At 33.8% G+C, this 14145-nt stretch overlaps 1 protein-coding gene across 1 annotated transcript; it reads left to right on the top strand.

Annotated features, from left to right (window-relative positions):
• Nucleotides 1-322: 322 nt before the first annotated feature.
• On the top strand, nucleotides 323-13273 carry LOC141682448 (K(+) efflux antiporter 3, chloroplastic). Its single transcript, XM_074487150.1, has 19 exons — nucleotides 323-601; nucleotides 3447-3818; nucleotides 5070-5171; nucleotides 6136-6216; nucleotides 6915-7016; nucleotides 7202-7279; nucleotides 7461-7529; nucleotides 7690-7740; nucleotides 9340-9453; nucleotides 9534-9635; nucleotides 9728-9862; nucleotides 9959-10140; nucleotides 10224-10359; nucleotides 10444-10515; nucleotides 10597-10698; nucleotides 11494-11655; nucleotides 12021-12110; nucleotides 12206-12364; nucleotides 12867-13273. Exons 1-19 carry the CDS (start codon nucleotides 554-556, stop codon nucleotides 13083-13085), a joined length of 2376 nt encoding a protein of 791 aa, XP_074343251.1. The 5' UTR covers nucleotides 323-553; the 3' UTR covers nucleotides 13086-13273.
• The last annotated feature ends 872 nt before the right edge of the window (nucleotides 13274-14145 follow it).

Raw genomic sequence — 14145 nt, 5'->3', positions numbered from 1 at the left:
TTTCGGATCAGATATGAGTTTGATGTTTACGGACACGAAACACGAAATTACACGACACGAAATTACACGACAGACCCGCTTTCCCGCTCTACACACTACCTTCTCCGAGTTTAACTCATTTTAATTAAAAAATTTGTATGCATACAATGAAAATCTGACAACTAAATTTCAACTGTAATTTGTAGCTCTACGATACAACTAGTTTATCATGAATACATGTTACAAAAACCGTTTTAATTTTCTCCTGGCCATAAAAATTCGGAAGGAAAAGGAGAGGCTGATACTCAACTAGACTTCTTACAAGCAACACTGACAAATGACAATCTCTCTCTCTCACTCTCTCTCTCTGTGACTCTCTCTCCCAAAAAATGCATGGGTATAAAATGTGTGGGTGTGGACACACGTCCTCCTCTATTCCAGCAGTAAAATCTAGTCAGTAGCTTCTCCTTTATCCAAAACACAGAATCTTGTTTTCAGTCAGTAGCTTAGCTTCTTGTGGGCTGTTTCTTGAAATGCATTTAATTCTCTTAAAACTAACCCATCTTCCTCTACTATGAACATCATGCTGCTCCACCCAATTGCTTGCTATACCCTCCCTAAGGTATAAATATTTCATCTTTTTGATCATGCCCTTTAAATCATTGCTTTCATATCTCCTTTTTTAAGTCAAATTCTTGAAAATTTGGAAGGTTTTAAAAACCATTTAAAGCTTTATATTTCAAACACTAAAAGTTTGATTTTAGCTTGTTTCTGCATATTGGTATTCTAAATTTTGAATTATGATATGTATATCTTATGTTAAACTGGTATATATGAGTTTGTGTTTTGTAATGAAACTTTGTGGATAGTTTGTTTTTGTAATTTGTAACTAAGTTTTTAACTTTCTTGGAAATTGTAAGCATTTTGTACTTGTGATTGTTTGATGATGGGAAGATTAAACTAAGCTGACATCACATTAGAAGTTAAAAACATATGTAGTAGATAAAAATATATAATTACAAAGGACATGTGTGTGTAAAATTGTTGGAGTAGTTTCTTGTCCTTTGACATAGCTGAATTGAGCTGTTAAGAAATGTAGTGATTATAAGTCGATACTTGGAGTAGACTTATTGAGCTATGAGTTTAAGCTCATTTGCTCGAATAGTAGTATCTTACTGTATTTATGTGTTTCAGTCTAAGTTATTAAATTTTGGATTTGCTGTCGTAATGTAAGCATCATCTTTTAATCTTTACACGCACATTACCTTTTAATCTTTACACGAGTAATATAACCTTGCTATAATTTTTAGTCCGCTTTAATGTCTACTATAGTTGTGCTCAAGGCGCCAGATAGTAGCTTTTACATTTGTGATTTCTATACTTTTTAGAAGTATAAGATAATATAGAGCATATTATGCTGATATGAAAAATAAATTGACTCTTGGCAGTAGTAAACCTAACTCTATTAGATTATAGATTGTTAAGTCACATTATAGTTTTACCAGTGCTTGCCTACAATCAGGAAATCTATACTTGAACAAAAATTATACAAAAGATCTTACCTTTGTGGTGTTGTGAGAACTGACTGTCAATGAGTACCTTTTGAGGTCTTTCAAACTAAGAAGCCTAGCTTCATATATACAGCCAAAGTGATATTGTGGCCTTTTTAATATAAGTTGTTAATTCCCTGATGCTATTTGGTACTTTCAACAAATTGGTCCTATTTATTATATAGTCTGCGCAATCTTTGCTTGTCTGGTTCATAGTGTCTTTGGTTCCTTCCCAGTGCTTTCATAATTTTAGGTCTTTATGGTGTTTACATATATGTTGTTTCCTGAACTTCATTGCAATTAGAATATCATTTGTCTTTCCATGTATCACATCTTTTAAGATGCTGATGTAATTTTCTTACAATTGTATCTTAAGGGATTATCCGTGTTAATGAAAACTTACTGTTAGGACCTGTCCAGTCCTTATATTTGTATATATATATATATATAAAGAAACGAATTCTTTTATTGATAAACACACACAACTAGGTGGTATTCGAGAGACCACCCACTCTCCACAAACACACATAAGTCAATCTTATTTCTTCCTTCCTCAAACATATAAATGGCTTCCCTATTTATAACCCCAATCTCAACTCACAATCCCTAAATTAAAGCTAAAATATTATTATTCCCACCAAATCCTCGCTTTGAAATCCATAACTGATGCACACACTAATTATTCAGATTCGTAACTGACTTAATATTTATTCTATTTATTATGTTTTCTAACATTACCCACCGCCCAAACTTGAACCTTGTCCTCAAGGTTCAAATGAGAAAATTGTCTCATTCTTTCTTTTTCCTTTTCTTTCTAATCCAGAACCCCTGCCTCTCCGCCAATAATTTTCTAAATTCCTCCCAGTTACAAGAAGACCACTGATATTCCCCGCAATAGTCCAAGAACAAAAGATCATTTCTCAAGTATACTACAGCCGACCATACCTTCTTAGTTGGTGTTGAGAGGTTTACTAATTCAAAATAGCTGTCAAAATAACTTTCAGCCTTCAACGACCCACCTTCAAATTTTAAGCCTTCGAATATTTCAAGTCTTTGTGATAAAGAGTACATGGATGAGCTTGGAGGCGATGAGACATCAAACAAACAAGTCTCTTGTTCTTTGTTGTTGCCACTATTAGAATTTAATGGAGTCTGCCCTAAAACCTCCAATACTGGTGGTTGCTGATGAGACCTTTCATCTTCTTGAAGTTTTCCAAAATCAATTTTTTGAAAATCTGATTTAAGTTCTCTATCCTTCGCTTTTACTCCCTTCAGCTTCTTCTCAGTTTCGTGGACCGACTTCTGGGCCTGTTCCAAGCCTTGCGAATCCTCACGAGCAGACGAAAATGGTCCAGTAGTCTTGCGACTATAGTTGTCCATTTTTGCAAGTATAGCAACCATACCTTCTTTGAGGAAAGAAATGTCATTTTGAAACTTTTCAATATCCGACTTCAAAAATTTTGCTTGCATCTTAACAAAAAAAAAAAATTCCCTGGAAGTCGTCGATTCGATTTTCAACTTATTTTGCAGTTGTCGTTGCCCCAAGAACAGAGGTGCTCTGATACCACTGTTAGGACCTGTCCAGTCCTTATATTTGTATATATATATATATAAAGAAACGAATTTTTTTATTGATAAACACACACACAACTAGGTGGTATTCGAGAGACCACCCACTCTCCACAAACACACATAAGTCAATCTTATTTCTTCCTTCCTCAAACATATAAATGGCTTCCCTATTTATAACCCCAATCTCAACTCACAATCCCTAAATTAAAGCTAAAATATTATTATTCCCACCAAATCCTCGCTTTGAAATCCATAACTGATGCACACACTAATTATTCAGATTCGTAACTGACTTAATATTTATTCTATTTATTATGTTTTCTAACACTTACGTACCATGTGCAGGGATATGAAGCTATTACGCTCAAAGCTTGTTCTCATGCTTCACATTTTAGTCGTCATTTTTTCACTGTCTCGTGCACATATCAAAGGCTGGTCTGTGAGCCTGCCTTCTCTACATTACGTAAAAAAATCCATTGTGCGATCAGTTTATCTGATGTCTTACAGGATACTTCCTCTTTAGCTTCTTCAAGTTTTGGTGGCAGAGAGTACTATTTAAACCAAAAACAGGCTAGGAACAAAAAAAGGCATATATGTGCTGCACTTGATGTGGCGAGTGCTATTGACGTCATCAATGACCTAGGATTGGATACTTTGACATTCTTAGTAGTTACAGTTATGATTGTTCCTGCATTCAAGATCATTAAAGCTAGCCCTGTAAGTATTGCATATACACATGTATTTATTGCTTCAGGATCATACATGTAGATACCCAGTGTCTGCTAAACATTGTATTGCTCTAACTTGCATCTTGTACATGTACGATACAAATCATTTGTGTTATCTGAGAAAGGAAACCATGCTATAAGTCAACAATGAAGAGTTTACTGTACAGAATTTGAACATAGTAGTGCAGTACTGATGAGTACTACTACTTAGGAATTGAAAGATGAAGTATGTAATAAGCATGAACTTCACCAATTCTAATACTATGTGAATAAAATGATAGGAATATGGTTTCTAATTAGTTTATTTATGATTTAAAGAGGTGAACTGTTGTTTTAATACTAGGCAAAAGTCAACTATGTTTTGAAGTTAATATGCTGCATTTTTTATTAGCTTCAGTTTATTTTCAAAATAAACTTAGGATCGTATACCTTGTTCTACACAATCCGGATTTTAAGATTAACCACTATAGCTGAAAGAGACATTTAGACAAAAAGTAACTCGCTGTGAACCCTTTCTGAGTAATATTTGCACTTGGATAAAATGGTATAACTCGCTATCAACCCTTTCTGTGTAATATTTTATCCTTTTCTTTTGAAGATAAAGGGTCTAAATCTGTAAGGAACAGTAATTTATTCTTTTGAAATGCAAATTAGCCTTGCTCGTACTCAAACATGTATTTGATTCTACAAATTGATCACTTTGAAGTAAAAGAAAACTTTTAAGTGGAATATGACCGCGTTACTGAATTTTTGTAAAAAAGGTCTAAAGTGATGTTTGGGTTACCATTTTTTTCTTTTAGAAAAAGAAGAGATTAAAATAGTAGAGTTATCTGGGATTTGAAACCAAACTTCTCCTCAGTTTCAAGTTTCAACTGTAATTTGTGAGGCATCTAATAATAAAGGGTTAGTAGGCTTATTAACTCTACACTAGTAAAATTTATATGCAAATGCATGAAAACCTAGAAAACAGCCAGTATGGCACAGGAATATATGAACCTATCTTAAATCATTAAACTATAAATTTGAAGCAGAGAAAGAAGAAAGCTAACCAATGAACAACATTATGAGTATGATGATTAGACATAAACATAATGCGCATACAAAAAAGAGCAGAGCTTTGTAGCACCTTAATATCCTAATACTTTTCTATCAGGGGCACTTTATTTTATTGTTTTTCTTCTTCTGAAAGGAAGCAGAGTACCTAAATTGAATAGAACGCCGACTAAATTCTGGTTTACAGATACTAGGATTCTTCTTTGCCGGGATCGTGCTCAATCAGTTTGGCTTGATAAGGAATCTCACGGATGTTAAAGTTCTTTCTGAGTGGGGGATCCTCTTTTTGGTAAAGCATATGCTTCATTTTTTATATATACCTCTCTCATATATAATTATCCATGAATCTGATACAAAACCTAGCTAGAACTTCACGTGTTTTATGATGTTGTGTGTATGAAACTTTATTTTTTACTTAACTATAAATAATAGATTAGTTTAATGTCATAGTTTCGATATGCAATATGATGCTACTTACTGTTATAATTCATTAAAAATTATCTTCTAATAGAAGTTACTAAAATTGTAAAACAAAATCGTGAGGATAAAAAGGAGCAAGTAGAAGAGAAGTTGGGAAATTTTAAGGATGTTCCATACTCGGGGTTTTGGATCAGAAATTGGAACATTTGTGGTCTCCTAAATCTGAAGTTTATACAATAGTAATACTGTTCAAATTCATTAAACATCATGCACCTGGTTCATGGTAGTGACACGGGAAACAAACTATCCATGACAAAGTTTAGAATGTTTCTGTACATGATGGTCTTATGTTGGTGGAAGGAGCAATTTGGATGGTTAGGAGCTCAACTTAGAACAGGATAAGAGAAAGTTCTCTTGACGGTGTAGTAGCACAGGGGCAACCAGAAAGTAGATTGAGGAGTATATTTGTGTATAATTCCATTATACATGTGTACTAAGTATGTGTAGTGAATGGTGCCATGATCTATCTGATGATGATGAAGATCGGTCATGAAAATTCTCAGCCTTGGTTAAGTAAAAGTATTGTATGCTACTTAAATACGAACCTTATTCAAAAGTTGAAAGGATTATATGTCGTTGTGCGTCACATTCTCTGTCCACCCTTCACTTTTTCTACTGAATTGTTGTTCAAAAAATATAATAATTTATAAACGAAGGCAATATATAATTTATGTAATTTACAAATCAGTTAGTCTTCTCAATGTTATGCATAGCTTCCTTTATTTTGTAGAAGAACTGTACATTTAAATTGACCCAAAAATGTTATTTTGCAGCTTTTTGAGATGGGTTTAGAGCTTTCACTTGCACGTCTAAAAGCTCTTGCAAAGTTTGCCTTTGGAATGGGATTGACTCAGGTAAATGTTTAGAACTGTGTTACACAATCTAGTTTCGAAGTTAGTTAGCTTTACTAAAACCCTAAAATGTAAAAAAAAACTGACAAAAGAACCCAATACAATCTATAGCAGCTGACAAGGAGGATTAGGGTCACCTTGTAATAACAATTACATCATAATTTAAGGCCAAATAAAGTGTTTACTCCACTTGCAAATAAAAAATAATGAGTACATGTCAATCATATTATATAAGTCGAGTACTCAAATGGTCCTTAATCTGAATTTTGATATTTAAACATATGAAGTGGCAGCTTTATGCTGAATAGACGATAGTTAGTCTTTTAAATAATTACTTTCTTTAAACCTGATAATGACCAGAATTCAGATGTGATATATGCACAAATTAAAATCAATGACTCCGCATAATTACTTGCCATCTGCAGAATCTTGCAGATGTTTGTTTACCTTCTTGTCTCATAGATGTTTTCTACTTCAAGAAGATAAGAATAATGGAAAATACTTTCTGTTAATTAGGATGGCCTCTTCTTGCTGGCAAGTGTAAATACAAATTGAAATTAATATTATTCTGTAACAAACAAAATGTGCATTTATCATATTGTATGATTAGCTACCATGATTGTATTAACTATTAACTGTCTGATTATTTGAATGTTGCGGCTATCTTAATTTCCTAATATTTGCAATTCATCTTGTTGAAGGTTGTATTATGTACTCTTGCTTTCACAGCATTTGAGCTGCCACCTAATGGGGCTATTGGCACTCGTATTCTGGAGTTTCTGTTTCATTCAAGATCTGACGTGGTGAGTTATTCCTATTCTATGCATTTTTTAAAATTGTTAATACTACAAATTAATAAAACATAGCATCTTTCGTTTCTTAGTAAAATCCTATGTGTAGAATATTCGTGGTGAGGTTTTACATATTCACATGAATTAATTTGGGTTGTAAATTGTTGCCTTGTTGGCTTATTAATAACAACTACCAGGTTAACATCAGAAGCATTGATGAGGCTATAGTAATTGGTGCTGCACTATCATTGTCTTCTTCAGCTTTTGTTCTTCAGGTACTAACCTCTATTTGTCAAGTTAAAATAACCCTTCTAATTACAAATAGAGGGTTATAAATGGAATTTTTTTATTAGGTGTACTTATTACGTGAATTTTTGTCATATGCTCATGCAGTGAAGGTCATTTCACTTAATAAATATATACTCAATGGTACTTTTCTTATCTAGAGTTGTATAGCTTCTTGCAGAGAAGGGTGAGCTACCAACTAGATTCGGCTCAGCAACTCTCGGGATACTTCTATTACAGGTTCCACTTTCTTGTGTTCTACTTCCAAACTTAAAGCATTACAGATTTGAGTTTTTTTTCCTTTATTTGGTCTGTTATCTTAATTAATCAGAATACGATGCAAATATTTCAAAAGTTATTTAAGTCTTGCATTTTGATTCTCTATTTTTGAATTTTGTAGGATATAGCAGTTGTACCTCTTTTAGTCATACTTCCAGTGCTAGAGAGCCAGGTATACAGAAACTCGTTTTATTTACCATTTATTGCAACATCTGCAATTTTTATTTTTGTTATTTTTAATCTTCTGCTCGCAATTAATTTTTAGAATTTCACTCTTTTTTAAAGAACAAATCAATGGATTCTTCATAATTTTTTCTATGTACCTTTTCATTGTGAAAATGTGCAATCATCCCCTTTTATTTATTTTCAAGAATCCGAATCAAAATCTCATATTGATTGATAGAATCAGGAGTCTACAAAGAAATTTAATTTCTTGTGTATACTAATTCAGGCAAATGTTCTATGTAGACCACTTAAACCTCAGACCATTTTAGACCGTTGCAGTACATAGTGCAGAACTATGTATATTTGATTGATAATATTGCATGATATTATACTCCAATGCAAAGTATAATATTGCAGTACAAGGTATAATATTGCAGTATGTAGTGCAGGACAATACAAATGTTCTAAGGAGATTTAAGTGGTCTACACTGAATACAACTCTACTAATACAATATACAAATGAATAGTCTTTTTTTTCCAGTTGATGTATTTGTATATGTAAAAGAAGGTAGCAGGAGGTTTTTTAATCCTGTTCTGGTATCTTTTTCTGTCTCTTTATGTATTATGTCATCATCATTATAACTATTTTTGAATTTTTAATGGAGTGGATTCTTGCTCTCATTAATATGCTGTGATTATCTCTAAGTAATTGTTGTTAAGGTCCAGTATGGACATTCAAGTTAAGTTGCTTTTACGTCAATCATGTTTCAGAAATTGTTATGATCTTCCACAGAGCCCAAATGTTTTATGATGGGTACATGATTCGTCAAGTAAGCACCATAAATAACAAAAAAAATAGTATTATGTTTATTGGAGACTGTAGGAAATCTCAAATATCCCAGTTAAATGGGGTGAAAGCTGAATAGCTGAAGAATTAATATCATAATGTGTGTGGAGGGTAATTGTAGCTAAACCTGTTGTCTCCAGGCGAAGTAACTACTCTCTCCGATCCCCTTTACCTGTCTCTTTTCAAAAATAAAGTGTGCCCCTTAATACATGTCCATCATTACTTTTAAAGTGAAATTAGGTGTTATCTTCAAAACTATCTATGTATTTATCATTTGCGAAGGTTGACTCTTAAAACTTAGTTTGATTCTCATCTTTCAGTGCAACAACTAAGGGTACCTAAAGGAAAAGAAAATGATTCAACTAACCTTTTCTTAATTTACATAATTTATTCCAAATGGACATGTAAAAGGGGGACGGAGGGAGCAGTACATAAAATTAATTTCATTGTCATGTTGTATTTAATGTTTCTGTCATGATTGACTTGGTGGAGACATATTTGTGTGTCGAGGTAAGGGTCAGAACCCTGTATTCCTTACATAAATAAATTACTAGCCATTTAGTCGAGTAAATACCCCTCTTATCTTAGTAATAAGAGGTTGGATTTTTCGATCTTAAGTTGAGGCATGTGTCTGTGAGTATTGGATTACGGATTCTGCCAAAACCCTGCTTTCCTACGAAAAGGAGAAGTTAATTTTTGGCTTGTCAGATACATTATATTACTTATTATTTCTCACTATGTTGATATGATTTTTCGTAGAATCCACTGGAGGAAAGTATTTGGCCGACGCTTCTTAAAGAAAGTTTAAAGGCTTTGGGAGGACTAGGTTTGCTTTCTTTTGGAGGGAAATTTTTTCTTAGGAGAATTTTTGAGGTCTGAAATTTTTCTTAAATTTATGGAAATCTCCAGACACAATTGGATAGTGGTTACAACTTTATAAATCGATCTTGTAGTTTGTCGCAGAAGCAAGAAGCTCCGAAGCTTTCGTTGCTCTCTGCTTACTTACAGTTGCTGGGACATCACTTATAACACAGAAGTTGGGCTTCAGTGACACGGTTGAGTATATTTCTCTTCTATACTGGTAACAGTTATGTAGTATCATCCCATTTGATTCGTTAAATTAATTGAAACTGACTTAATTGTACAGCTTGGAGCATTTTTGGCTGGGGCTCTTTTGGCAGAAACAAATTTCCGAACGCAAATTGAAGCTGATATAAGACCTTTTAGAGGATTGCTTCTTGGGTTATTTTTTGTCACTACTGGAACTTCTATCGACACAGAGGTAACTCCATATCTATTTATAAACTGTTATGTCTTTTGAATGATGATTAAGTAGCTTTGTTGAACCGAGGTTTACATATGACAATTCCATACGCAGCTTCTTCTGCGAGAGTGGCCAAATGTACTTGCGCTCTTGGCAGGTTTGATTGCCATTAAGACTCTAATTATAACAGCAATTGGTCCTCGCGTTGGACTGACACTGCAAGAGAGTGTAAGGATTGGGTTGCTGCTGTCTCAGGGAGGTGAATTCGGATTTGTTGTTTTTTCACTTGCAAACAGGTTAATGGCTGGTTTTAATGTGATAACATCTGTTCTACATGATTATTTGGTGCTTTATTTGCGGATTGGGTGGAATATTGTAGGCTTGGAGTGCTACCACTTGAACTGAACAAGCTTCTCATTATAGTCGTCGTGTTCTCTATGGCACTAACTCCTCTGCTCAATGATGTTGGGAGAAAGGCTTCTGAGTACATTGCTAAAAACGTTGAAAAAGATTATGTAAATTTCTTAGTTGTTCATCGATATTGAATATATGATGATCATTTTAGGCAATTTTTGTGATGATTATATTACTTGTAACAGAAAATTGCTGATGCTGTAAATTTTGGTGCTACTGAACCAATCGTTATCCTTGGATTTGGGCAGATGGGACAGGTGAAAGAATTTTTGTGAAATTATTCTAACCTGCCACTCTAGCATGTCCCTCCCTCTGACTTCTTGCAAATTGTCATATAGGTCCTTGCCAACTTTTTGTCCGCTCCTTTAGCTGCTGGAGGAGATGGTAATTCTGTTGGATGGCCTTGTGTAGCTTTTGATCTTGATCTTTCTATAGTGAAGGTAGGTAAAGTTTGTCTTTGAAGTTTTGACTCATACACAAGCTTTTGTAAAATTATCACTTTTATTTTCTTTCTTATAGTTTTGATTCCCTAACTATAACATATATTTGTTGTTCAGAATTATAAAGCAAGAATATGTGCAAAAAGATAATTATATTTATCAATTTATTATAAGATGTCTCTGCATCATACCATCTTCGTAGTGTCATGTGGGTCACCAAAACATACATTTATCATAAGGATGGGTGGGCCAAAGGAATATAGCAGATTCCATATCATTGTATAAATTTGTTTGCTTTAACCCCTCCATCTAAGAGAATATCTTGTGTGGTCATTGATGTTGACATGTAAAAGGGCATTTTGCTCCTTTTAAATCAATGTTGCGAAGTCACATTAAAGTTCAAAAACCAATTGGTATTCTAGAAAATTAAATTTGAAACAGATAAAGCTGAAATTCATTCGAAATGGAGTGATATTTCCATTATATGATTATCTTATGCATTAGGTATCAGCTTACTATTCCAGCTAACCATGCAAACTTTATCTGTGAAAATCGTCAGTCCAATTAATTTAGCTGATAACTGTTTCTTACTAGAACACATAACATGCATGGTTTTTTTCCAGTGCACAAATCTGAATCTATGTGGCAGTCTATAACGTTCTCTTTGATCTTGTAGCTTTCTTTGCAAAAACTTGTTACTATTAACTCCATTGCAAAGTCTATAATCAGATGCTGATTGCACAAGTATACCTTATGAACAATATATATACTGAGAAACCATATTCTCTGGAACAGGGAGCTACAAATCTTGGTTTTCCGGTTCTCTATGGCGATGGTTCAAGGCCGGCAGTTTTGCAGTCTGCTGGTATTTCTTCTCCAAAAGCTGTCATGGTTATGTACAGTGCAAGGGAGAGGGCACTTGAGGCTGTTCAAAGGATTCGACTTGCCTTCCCTGCAGTAATTATACTCTGCTTAGCTCCAGCATTATAAAGAGGTTATTCGTTCCTCTAACATTCTAGGGGAAAGAAGCCTGTATATTTTGAAGCAGATAAAAAAAATGGCCCTAAACTCATAATCTTTTATGGCACCTAAGCAGCTAGTAAAACAAAAAAAACTTCATCAAAATGTATTCTCTGGCATCTTGTTATTGTATTTTCCTCAAATGCATGACTTGTTCATTGCAAAGCTTCATTAAAGAATCAAGGAGGTCGTCGAATATGTCACCGTGCAATCTTTAAGTATTCTAAAAAGATACTATCTTTAATTATTATAAGTTGCTGGCGTTCTGATGTAAATCACTAGGTAAAACTAAATGTTTGCAGATCCCAATTTATGCTCGAGCTATAGACCTTGAGCATCTTTTGGATTTGAAGCAGGCAGGTGCAACAGACGCTATTCTCGAAAATGCTGAGGTATTAAACTTTCATAATTTACTGTTATCTCTGACGAGGAAACTTTCTATAATGTTTTCTTGGTGTTCTGACCAAAATATTATATATTGATGCAGACAAGTCTGCAACTGGGCTCTAAGCTTTTGAAAGGGCTTGGTGTAATGTCAGATGATGTTTCTTTTCTAAGTCAGCTTGTTAGAGATTCTATGGAACAACAGGCTCAATCTGCTGATAGAACTGCAGCTAAAGAAACTGAGGTCATGAAGTCAATGCAGGTATCATAAATTAAGTACATACTTTTACAGTTGTTGCTGTCTAGTTTCAGTGCAAGTACTCTAGACTTGGTGGCTTACAACTGTCTCTATATCATTTATCCTTGTACCCTGGTGCTTATATAAGAGGCTCTTAGCAGATGAACTGTTCAAAATCATCTGTGCAATGCTGGTACATTAGGAAGGTCGATCATAGTTGATAGTCTCCAAATTGTGGTCAATTAGATGGTCTTCTATGTGCATAATGCATTTGTAGCAATACATAATATGGTACTAATAATAATTTAATACACTTCAAATCTCAATACTTTACACTAATAACCCAATGTTGCTAACATACTGGAATAGAATTATCCAAACAGACTACTTTCTTGTGAAATACCGTGGAAACTGTGTTTATTTCCTCTCCGATGCATATGATCTATCTGAATGTAATTTTTCAATGCACTTGTATTTGGATCTTTTCAATGTGCCTCACTGAGTAAATAGTAATATGCTGAACAAGGTAAGAGTGGGGGACTTGGTTAACACCCGTACACTCGTACAATCACTTGCGACAAAGGAGGAGTCATCAAGTGTGAATGGGAGAGATGCAAGTTCCATACAAACACTGCCAAAGCAAGATGATCGGTTGGAGTATGATGATGACTTGGATCAATCCGAGGTTGGTCGAGGCGTATTGTATTGTGAACTGGATACAGATGACAATCCTCCAATGCCATAACGATATTGTGATTAAGAAACTACACAGATCTGTTGATATACAGCCAATTACTGTCTAAGGAAATTTGTTTAAACAATGAGCAAATGAACTCGAGCATGCAAATTTGTTGTGCAGCCAGTTTCATCTTCATAAAGAGAGGAGGCCTGCAGAAACTGTTTATACATAGAGAGCCTGAGTTTGATAACAGAGTTCTGCAGAGTGTATACTTAGTTTCATTTTTTTTCCAGGCCAAGCTACTGTATATAATTAGAATAATCTTTAGTTTTGTACATGTTCTTGATATTTTCCTCATTTGGAGACATTGTAATTGAACTAGTTGAAGTTCATAGCAATGAGAATTGTTCTGACAAGTACTATTACCTTGTTGCATGAGATTTGATGAGTACCTGTGTAGTAAAGCTTTTGACATTCAGTTCTTTATCTAATAGAAGAACTAACTTGTATCTGACTCTGGGGTTACTCTTAACACTATCATTCCCTTCATGTGCAATGTGGTGTTTGGTGTACTTTGTTTGTCACACTAAGACTACACGATTTCAAATCTGTTACATGAACACAAATCCGACATCCAGACATGAAGTATGCAAAAAAAATTTGTGCACCATTGATGTACACGAAATGAAAATGAAATGAAACTAATGGACAAGTAAACGGGAAACATCACCCTTGCACGAAATTATTATAGTTTGCTGTAAGTTTAATATTTTTCTCATAATATTATATAAAATTTGAAATCTCTTATTAAAATATTTTTGTAAATTTATTAAGCTATATATCTATTATTTTTTTAAAATGATCATTTATTTAATTATCTCATATATTTGATATGATGTATCTAAAAATATATAACTAAAACTTTAATTTAGAAAAAGAAAATTTTAAAAAATTTTATTTTATCTATGCGGTCAAAGGACTTAGAATTGTGTGCAAGAAAGTCAAACGACATATAAAAGAAAACATACAGGGTATTATTTTGATGAAAGTTACTCCCTCCGTCCTCCTCCCAGATGTTTACATTTGGGTTGTGCACGAAATTTAAGAAAAATGATAAGGTAGTGGA

Source organism: Apium graveolens, chromosome 9 (genome assembly GCF_009905375.1).
Source record: "Apium graveolens cultivar Ventura chromosome 9, ASM990537v1, whole genome shotgun sequence".
Classification (NCBI taxonomy): domain Eukaryota; kingdom Viridiplantae; phylum Streptophyta; class Magnoliopsida; order Apiales; family Apiaceae; genus Apium; species Apium graveolens.
This window is presented reverse-complemented; position numbering and strand designations above follow the sequence as displayed.

Bases quoted from the DNA above. Each gene is read 5' to 3' on its own strand.
- LOC141682448 (XM_074487150.1), top strand. From the start codon at position 554: ATGAACATCATGCTGCTCCACCCAATTGCTTGCTATACCCTCCCTAAG. The intron at 7,280-7,460 runs GTACTAACCTCT...AGAGTTGTATAG, and splicing joins CTTCAGCTTTTGTTCTTCAG to CTTCTTGCAGAGAAGGGTGA. The intron at 10,141-10,223 runs GTTAATGGCTGG...GGAATATTGTAG, and splicing joins GTTTTTTCACTTGCAAACAG to GCTTGGAGTGCTACCACTTG.